The sequence below is a fragment of the Suillus subaureus genome (assembly GCF_016647635.1).
Source record: "Suillus subaureus strain MN1 chromosome Unknown BJ212scaffold_496, whole genome shotgun sequence".
NCBI lineage: Eukaryota > Fungi > Basidiomycota > Agaricomycetes > Boletales > Suillaceae > Suillus > Suillus subaureus.
The window spans coordinates 1-10523 of record NW_024539052.1 but is presented as its reverse complement, the minus strand read 5'-3'; the positions used below and the strand labels follow the sequence as shown (position 1 = coordinate 10523).

Here is a 10523-nt window from a genome sequence, read left to right as displayed (position 1 = left end):
AGCACTTCCTGCACTCCTCCGGAACTCTCCCACGCTCCTCCGGACGTTTCCCGCGCTCCTCTGGAAGTCCTCTAGCACTCTCCAGCAGAGTAGCCAGCCTCCAGAAGTCCTCCAGACTTTGTCGGACCATCATCGGACCTCATACAAAATAAAGGGCACATACCTGGGTAAGGGGCACAGTGTACGAGCTGAGGCCAAGCCCCTCTGAGTCAGTCTCTCTCCCCCTTGAGCAATATGGTTCTTAACACTTGAGCAACATGGTTCTTAACAAGGATCTAAGATGATATTCAAACTCAGGAAACTACAGGAGTATCTACAGGGGTTATATACTGGAGAATATCTGAGGGGATCAGTAAGCAAAGGAGCAAGGCTATGTATGAGCATGTGGAAACACATTAGTAAGTAAGATGGAACATAACTAAATGAACTTGGAGATGAAGACTCATACAAGGATCAATAAGCAAGATGGAACAAGAGGTAACTGAAAGCCAGAAAGGTGGAGATGTCTAAATGGGGATAGGCACAGGATATCGGACAGAGGGCAGAAATACATCTGGAGATAGTTACAGTTAATATCTGGAGGTCCGGAGATCTGAGGATCCAGAAGATGAGGTGGATACAGGACCAGGATATGAGGAGGTGGATATAGTCTGGAATCCAAGACAAGGTGAAGTCCAGATGTCTTGCTGGATGGAGTGTGCATAGGGTGGATGGGATAGGGTGGTATGGATCAGGCCAGCAGTGAGGGTCCGGAGGTCCAGAGCTCAGGGGTAAATCCGGAGCAGAGTTGATCCTGCTGAGGTGTGGAGCACACAGCAGAAGGGGATCTGGGAATGAGTCAGATATGGGGTCCAGACATAGGCTCGGAAGGCGTGGGAATATTATGGAATGTGGGTCCAGATTGTGGGATATGACAGGTTGAATCATTTGGAATAGATGCTGATAATGGTCTGATGGATATAGACTCATACAGCATGCCCAAGGCTGACTTGGAAATCCCACTGTCTGAGCACTTATCCAATATTGTTGGAAGTTGGACATATGAGTTCAATGAACACTTTACTGATCTATTTGCTGAACTGCAAGGGAATCTTGCCTCCAATGAAATCCCCTTCTTGACACCACTTGCCCCCATCAACAAGGAGGATGAGTTATGTGACTACAGCACACCTGACTTTGGGATCAGTATTTTTGGTGAGTGGATTCAAGTTATTTATTTCATGCTATTTTGTATCCAAATGCATTCACAGACTATGAACCTCCAGCAAAAAAATACCCTCTCAAAGACATCACTCCTGATAATCCAACTTACCCCTGGCCATCACAAGTGGTGAGTATACTCACTGTTATTAGTTGTACAACAAATATTTACAATCTTAAGGATTTTGTGACATCACTTCTATTCAGCTCTCCATGCCTTCCCTTTTCTGATGCCCAGAAAAAAGTGGTACTTAATTGGGCAAGAGAGCTTGGTACTCAAAATGTGCCCTCACTCAATGCAACCAAGAAGTGTCAACTATTTGTTGAAGATCTTGTTGGTCAGCCAACTGAGAAGGTTACTGCCCAGTGAAGGTTCAACAACTCTGCTGAGCTACAGAGCAAAAGAAAGAAAGAGGGCTCTCACTCTGGGGTGAGAGGAAGGCCTACTGACTCTCTAGATGTTGGTTGAAGTGCACCAAGTGATATGTTCAACCCTTAAGGGAGGCAAGGAAAGCAAGGATCCACGAAGTGACACCAGGTCAACTCTGGTGAAGCACGCTGGGAGTGTGTAGGAGCATGAAGTGTGGGAATAAGGCACAAGCTGTGCACAAACATATAAGAAACTGGTAGATGTCATGAGGACATGAACTAAGGCTGCTGAGTGGACTGGTGATGATAGACTTGGGCTGAGGACTAGGGCAATAACTCTGATAGATGCTAACTCATGGTGATGGATTCTGACTGCTAGATGCTGATGGACATGATGGTGGTTGATGTATGAAAACTTCCTAGGCCACAGGTAAGCTGTGCCTAGGCATGCTCCCAGGGCTCAGAAGTGAATAGGGAGCACTCTATGTATGTAAGTGAGATAAGGACAGGGTCCATAACAAAATAATGTCATACATACAGTGGCTCAAAAAAGTGTCTCAATGTTTGTGACTTTTTGTGTAATTGCTGTATTATGAGCTAGGGTGTGAGAATATGACTAAGCCATAGGGAGGTGTGGGAAAGCTCTGCTTCTAAGTTTTATGTTTGATCCCTCTAGCATGAGAAAATTATGTCATCAAGTGAGGATATGGTTAATTTAATTTGGTGACTCATTGAGACACTTTTTTGACTTTCAGTTTGACCAACACAATCTCTATAATTCTGGTACTTGGTATTTCCTCCTGTTGCTCTAATCACTTCTGCCACTCTTCTATGCATACTATCTATCAATTTGAGGCATTCCTCATCAACAATCTTGCCCCACTCTGCTGCAACTCTCTCCACAGCTGAAATAACCCCTATTGAGGATCTTGATAGACTGCAAGTGATATCTTGAGTAATTACCAGGGCTGTTTAATAGGGTTGAGGTCTGAGGACTAGACTTGCCATGATAGAACACTGATACCATAGTTTTCAAACCATTTGATGGTCAACTTGAAGTATGCTTAGGGTCATTATCTTGTTAGAAGGTAATGTTTTCTTCATTAATTCTTGATTCTTGCATGCTTCTGAGCAGATCCTTTTCCAAAATTGAAATGTGCTGCTTTGCATTCATCCTCCCCCCGACCTCACAGAGAATTCATACTCCATTCCACCTCATACAACACCATACCATCAAGTTTCCTACTCCATACTTTAGTGTTTTCTTGATCTTTCTTTCTTCTAGTAGTTCTTCTGCATTTCATTATATATATTCCTAGCCATCTGGCCCCATCCTATTGATTATTGTCTCATCTGACCATGTAGCCCTATTCCAGTCCTCAACAGTCCAATATTAAGGCTTTAAAGCAAAGGCTAATCTCCTTCCTATATAGGCTGAAGACAGGAAAGGCTTTTCTGCCTGTTTACAGCTTTAAGATTGGCTGCCTTAAGAGTACCCCTGACTATTTGAGTGGAGAGAGCAGTGTAGATGATGTAATTAATGAATTTGGTGGCTTGAGTAGCATTGGCAGCCTGCCTAGTTGGAATATTATGAACAAGAGATTTTTTGTTATATGATGTAAGCTTGAAAGGACAATTTAATTTGATATTTTTCTTATCTGGAATGACTTTTTTATGATCCTAATGATAGCAACCCTGCTCAGACCAGTTTTAGTAGCAATCTGCCTGGTATACAGATTAGAAAAGCTGATGATAATAACAATAGGGGCTATTTCAGCTGTGGAGAGAGTTGCAGCAGAGTGGGGCAAGATTGTTGATGAGGAATGCCTCAAATTGATAGATAGTATGCATAGAAGAGTGGCAGAAGTGATTAGAGCAACAGGAGGAAACACCAAGTACCAGAATTGTAGAGATTGTGTTGGTCAAACTGAAAGTCAAAAAAGTGTCTCAATGAGTCACCAAATTAAATTAACCATATCCTCACTTGATGACATAATTTTCTCATGCTAGAGGGATCAAACATAAAACTTAGAAGCAGAGCTTTCCCACACCTCCCTATGGCTTAGTCATATTCTCACACCCTAGCTCATAATACAGCAATTACACAAAAAGTCACAAACATTGAGACACTTTTTTGAGCCACTGTATGCTAAATATGGTCTGATAGTGAGAATAAATGAAAAGGGACTCACTAGGGGACTGGTTGGACAATGGATGCTCCAGGATGCTGTGCAACAAAGTGCGACCAAGCACAGGAAGAGCACATGAATATGTCGCATAGTGCAGGAAAGCGTCATGCCTCTGGCGTGTTTCGTGGGAAAGTCATAGAGGATGAGTTGCACACTATACCAATCATCATGAGTTGAAATATGTGCGATCTATGCCTAGGGGAATCTCATTCTCTACGCTGGTCAGGAAATATATTATTAATGATATTGCAAATGCAATTGCAAAGGTTCATCTACTGCTGCTTCAAGTTAGAGTGTTGTATGTATGTTATATTCCAGGGCTATGCAAATCCACTTACACATTTCGCAATGCAAGACTATCCTAAAGATGGTGGGAAAGGGATGTTGCAGGTCTTCAATGGCACAAAAATGTTACTTAATCTTCCATCTCCTCCCACAGCTCAAGTGGATGGGATGATATATGTTGTCAATGAGTTGTTACAGGATTCTTCAGGAGCCTCCTTTATCCAAGAGCAGTTTTTCCTTGGCTCTCCATTTGTTGAGGGTGGTGTTGAGGGTCCCAAATAATCTGATGGCAAAATCCTCTATGCACTCAGTTGGGCTGCTCAACCAACTGATGTGAGTGAGCTTCATTGTGTTATGTACAAATTTAAATGGTTCAACAGGCAGGATTCATTATTAATGATAAACAGGAAATCATCCCAACTTTGATGTTTGCATGGTCATATGAAGATATTTCATCAACAAATGAGCTTGACTGTGGACTCACTGGTGCATTAGATCATTTGGTTGCCTTTTTCAGTGTATGTGAACTTATGTATGTATGCAACTGTGTCATCTGCTAAATATGGGTCACTTGGGCCTAATCCATTGCATGAAAAGGCACAAGGCCAAATAGTATATGTGGTGTAGAGACTTGCACCTCTGTATGGCCATTATAGGACAATACACCACCCCTCCCTACACACACTCCAGCTCTGATCCTTAGGATAAGTTACTCATGCTAATGCACAAGCATCACACACACACAAATGCACTTGCATGTCCTGTGTGCCTGCCCCAGGTCCTCTGTTACAGTCCATCCATCCATCCATCCATGTCCTTGCTAAGTCCACTGGTATGTTCTTATTATGTTTTTATTACTCTGATATATCTTCTGGACCGACTACAGTGCTGTAAGCATGTACATGCGCACTTAGGCACCATTACATACAGATATCACTACCTACTTGCTTTGCTTCTGCACTACAAGCATTGCCTAGCATTCAATATAGAGAAGGGACTTATAGTTTTTTAGAACACCTTTTCATAGCATTCCCTACCTCTGTGTAGTAGGAATAGTTTGTGCTCTAGAGCAAGTTTGAAGCCTTCTGAAGTCCAAATTTGCACATGTGCTTGCCTAGATGCAATCACCCTGCGTCAGTCTGATCCTCCTGTCACTGGATTTAGTTTCCAGTTAACCTTCAGCCTCTACACTTCAGACTCCCATCACACACACTCTCACTTTCTACCACCCCAGCACACTTTCATGTGCATCCCTACCACACTTCTTTTAGTATTCATGCTTCATGTGTGTTTTAGCACATGTTTGGTTTCAGAGTCTCCTTCTGTCTTTTCAAGGACTCTCTTTCAGTAGCTGTCCTTTGGGTCAAGTTCTGTCTCACATCCAGGTTTTGCTGTAGAGTTCCCCTAGTAGTAGTCTATTTCTCTCATAGCCCTTAGTCCTCACCTTCAGCAGTTCCTCTGATAATTTTTATGGACAATGTTTTGGGAAATATTTTGAAGCAATGGAATAAACACCACACAATTTACATGTTGAATGTGAACTTACCCTGTGAAATACTCAAGAAGGAGTTCTTTGTATGATTCATCACATCATCACCCCATGCTGCTCCAATGGAACTAATATGAGCAATGAAAGATTCTTTTTGGTACATTTTTCTGGACTTGTTCTGTATTTTTCTTGAGTATTTGCAGTAATGCAGCACAGTCTGGCATTGTTATGTGGGACTGTAAGGATGAGGAGGTCATACTTATCCCATGTGGACTTTTTCTTGCTGGTGACAACTCTATGCAAGCCAAGGAATGCAGTCATGCAGGTCTCAATTGCAACTATTTTTGCAGGACATGTGATGTCAGTGGCACAAAAGAATACAAGGCATCTGAAGAAGGTTACAATAGTATATTCAAGGTGTGGACATATCAGTGTCTTTCACCTGATCTAATCTTGTACTCATAGTCTTGTAATTTACAAACACCCAAAAAGACCACCAAAGACATTCAACATTAATTTGAAGCTGCAATGAAATTGGGTGCCACAACAAAAGTGCAGAATGCTGTTTCTTCCACAGGTGTTTGTGACAGTGCCTCAGCATCCATCCTTGAGCCTCTCATAGAACTCAGAAAGAAACTTTGTAAACAAGGGTCAGGCTTACCAGCAGCAGCCAAAAGCAAAATCACAGCAGTGCTTGAAAAGGAGTTTGAGGAATCATTGTGAGGCACCACACTCAATGATGCAATGAATCCACTGCTTAGGATGAATGGTAAGCTTGATCAATAACATTTGTGTCACACTCACAATGTTGTCCCACAGAGATCAACATGCACTTGGATATGCCAACCAAAACCCTCCATATAATATTGTTGGGTGTGGTGAAGTACTTTTGGGGTCAGAGTGTGTTTCTCCTGGAGAAAGAAAAGCTCCTGCACATCTTTCAGAGCTGCCTCAAGTCTGTTAACAAAGACAGACTGAACATACCTTCTCTGAATGCTGACTATATATGTCACTATAAAGGCAATTTAATTGGCAAACATTTCAAGAGCCTGGCCCAAGTTATGCCCTTCCTGGTGTATGACCTTATTGTCATATCTGCATATCCAGATCTCAGATCTGATCCTTATCTCATCTCAGATCCAATCCACATCTTATCTCCGATCCTATCCACATCTTATCTCCCTCCAACATCTTGTCATCCAATCTGTCCACTTGTCCGGTCCAGTCCACAATTCATCCAAATCCACAACCAGTGCTCATCTCCTTTCGGTAATCCCCTAACTCCAGTATTTCGGCTATCTGTATATCTGTCCTGCTCCCTGATCTGTTACCTATGCTTCATTTCCGTTTCATGATTTGTGATCCAATTCTACTTACCAATAGACTATCCATATGCTTCGTACATAGCCTTGGACTCTGCTGATTGATCATTCCATTAGATACCTATAGTATATAACCTCCTGTAACTCTCTGTAGCACCTCAGTTCGAATATCAACTTAGTTCTGCTCATTCCCATCCTCTGGACCTGAGTATCCCTACTCTTGTCACCCTCCGAGACTTAGGATTGATTCCTATAGTCTATCTGCATCTGCCTCTGTCTACGACAGCCACTACCACTAGTTTCTAGTCTAGATTCATCCAGATTAGCCCTATGATACTTATCCCTCATCCAGAAGTCATCTGGATCCACTACACTACTCATCTGACCTTCTGGACATGTTAGTCTTACCTTCCTGAAATAAGGGGCAATACTCAGGTAAGGGGCACAGCGCACAAGCTGAGGCTGAAGCCCTTAGGATCCATTAACCCTTGAGTATGACCTTAACACTCATCCCTCAGACAGTTGTCAATGGATGGTCTGTTATTGGAGAACTTGTCACACTTGTTTGGTACACAACAATACCAGATACCGATGAATATCTTGTTAGTTTGCACTACCAAAGTGTTAAAAGGTGTTGTGGATTGATTGATCTTCTTTAAACAAACAAGGTTATCCCAAATGATCAAGGACTTTCTTAATATCACAGTGCAATGTGCTCCAAGCATTCTCATCAGCAAGCCCAAGTTTCACTTCTTAATTTATCTTCTGGCATTCATATGTCATTTTGGACCTGCAATCATATTCTCCACCAAGAGATATGAATCACTTAATCACGTTTTCTGATTGTCATGTATTCACAGTCATCGACATGCACCCAGCAGGGATACTTGTTGACTCTTTGCATACCAAGACATTGTGAAACACATCATCACTGGTAGATATTGGTTTGATCACAATGTCAAGAAATAGGTTCACAGAAGAGAGCAGGTGCTATGTTATCTCAATGAACACCCAGAACAGGCCCACCTTCTCAGTATATCAAGTATCTTGTGTGAGCCTCCACTACCTGGTGAGTCAGGCAACATATTGTTGTGATTTCACTCAAGTATACATAGGCACTGGAAGTCTTGATACTGTCATTGGCACAAGTGGAAAAGTGCAAATAATAGATGGAGTACAATGGAAGGATACTCATTGTGCAAAAATCCTCAAGACCCCTCAATCTGGTGTGACAGTCAAGTTTTCCTTGGGCTTAGATTTACTTACTTTACTTACCTTTACCTACCCTCACTTTCATTAGTTTAAGTTCGCATTTTTGCTGCCTACTTAAGCATGTCTCTCTTTCACTAGTGTCAGTACCAGTCTGAATCAGAATCCTTTTTGATGATAATTTCTACTCTCTGAGCTTTGAGCCAAGTCAGAATCCCATGGGCTGAACATGCTGCTCTCCACTCAGCAGCTTGGCCAGTTGTTTTGTGATTCCCACACCAGTGTTTCCTACTACCATGGCAAATCACTTGTGACAAGCAAGGGAGAACAAGTGGACTTGAATGGTCATGTCATTTTCCAATGACCTGCAAATGAATAGGTAAATGATTTTGAGCCTCTCTGTAATCAATTATTGATGTGTGTGCAGATGTCTATTGGATGTATCCACAAGATCCTCATATCACACAACATCCATAAAACTGTGGATCATGTCACACTGCAAGTCTTTTCATTTGGACCTACATTACATCCTTCAATCTTTCTACCATGTCTTGACTTTGTGAGAGATGAAATAGTTTCAATGGCAGCAGTAAGTAATATGTCCTGAAACTCAGAGTTGTCTGTTGAAGATTACTGCATTACAGAATATCATTTGCACTATCAATCTTCAACACAACTGCATCGATTCCAAGTGCATAAACATGTACCAGCAACATGTACATCAAGAACAGATCCAAACCACTTGAACAAAGCCTGTTGTTTGCCATCAGCCCACTCTGCACTTTTTCCTCAATACCTACTCAATTCACAACTGTGATCATATCTGACTGGTTATACCTGAGGCACTTCACAAGTCACCATTGAGGGTCACCAATCCAGCTGAGGTTCAGACTTTAGCTGTACAGCAGATGAAAGACAAGAAGGCAGTGAAGAAATTAGGTGACACCACCAGGCCTCAAGAAGGTGTGACCACCATGGAGGAAGGTATCCACAATGCAACTGCACCACTTCCTGCCTTTGATTGCACTCCCACCAAAAAGGCAGCCACCAAGCCAAGAAAGGATGCAAGCAGTGCCAGTACATGAGGCAGAAGGAAGACAATATCATCAGATGTTGGGCAGCCCATTGCTAGGACCTTAAGATACATGTCTCCACCCACTCAGCAGGGTCTAATGGTCCCATCCCACCAATTCATGCCATCTTCACTGGAAGCCTTGTATTACCCTCCATCACTGCCAATGGGACCTTCACTGCAAGCCCTACATCATCATCAGGCTCCTTTTCTGCCATCAATATCATACCCCAACACAGGTCCTCAAGGAGCACATGTTGCATCCCTTATGCACCCCACTCACACAGTCACATTCCCCAGCTCATAACCTCCTCTGGCAACATACCAGCCCCACACCTCTCTACTAGGTTTGCAGCCTTGCACTGCACATGCATAGATGTACCCAAACCACCAACAGCAAGCTTGGATGGCTCAGGCTCATGTGTAGGCCATCCACACTCACATGCAGTCACAGGCACAGCACCTGCAGTATTTCTCAGACTATTCTATGCATCCTCAGGGAACATGAACATGGACATGCAGACAGTAACAGGAGAGATATCAAGAACCTCTGGCAATGGGAGTGTAAGGGTCACATATTCTCTATGCCCCAACCATAACTTCATACCAACTATGCTGGGACCTGTCCAGTAAGCCATATGACTCACTGATGCAAAGAAGTCTTACTCTTCACATTTGAGTCATGTGGATACATTGTCTTTTTGTCTTGACATTCAGTATCTTTCCTTACTCTTGTATCACACCACCTCTGTTCCTTTATCAAAAGTATTTTCACTTCACCTTCAACTATTTTCATGCTGGATCCAGCTTACACAAAGTATTCAAAATGTATATAAACTGCCCATGTACACTCATACCTTAGTGAATCATATAGTGCGACTCCCACTCCAAGTACAACTGAATGCCTCCTAGAAAGCCCCTCTCTCAAAAACCCAGTCCTATCTCTATCTTCATGTCATCTACTGATGCAACTCATATTCAGTCAAGAATCATTTACCAATTCCCTGCTGAACTCTCCTGCAGCATTACATATTGGAGCCCACTACGAGGGAGTTGTTTTTGAATGATTCCTTGCATCCCAAGACTGATTTGCTGATCTTCTTTTGATCTTCTAGTCTCTCTCTTAAAAATCTGGTCATTTTACCAACTCTCACAAAACCATTTCTAAGTACTACCACTCCCATGTGCAGTCATGTCTCGAACTGCAACAAAAGCCATCTGTGCTGGCATCCTCAAGCAATACTGTACCTCCAAAGAAACAAAGATCCCATGCCCACACTCTCAGTGCATTGCCTAAGTCAATCTTAGAAGAACCTTCCTCTCATAACCTTCCTTGAACACCAATCCACCACCAATGCATCAAACTGCCTCTAGATAATTCAGAAGGA

At 42.5% G+C, this 10523-nt stretch overlaps 2 protein-coding genes across 2 annotated transcripts; both read left to right on the top strand.

Moving 5' to 3' along the window:
* Positions 1-974: 974 nt before the first annotated feature.
* BJ212DRAFT_1490639 (uncharacterized protein) lies at positions 975-1570 on the top strand (the record flags this gene model as incomplete). The annotated part of the gene is made up of 3 exons (XM_041341466.1): positions 975-1194; positions 1251-1330; positions 1382-1570. The coding sequence occupies 3 exons, from the start codon at positions 975-977 to the stop codon at positions 1568-1570; spliced, it is 489 nt and encodes a 162-aa protein (XP_041184935.1).
* Positions 1571-5513: 3943 nt separating this feature from the next.
* On the top strand, positions 5514-7697 carry BJ212DRAFT_1451122 (uncharacterized protein; the record flags this gene model as incomplete). Its single annotated transcript, XM_041338823.1, has 5 exons — positions 5514-5618; positions 5749-5949; positions 6354-6605; positions 7373-7485; positions 7523-7697. The coding sequence occupies 5 exons, from the start codon at positions 5514-5516 to the stop codon at positions 7695-7697; spliced, it is 846 nt and encodes a 281-aa protein (XP_041184934.1).
* Between the last annotated feature and the right edge of the window lie 2826 nt (positions 7698-10523).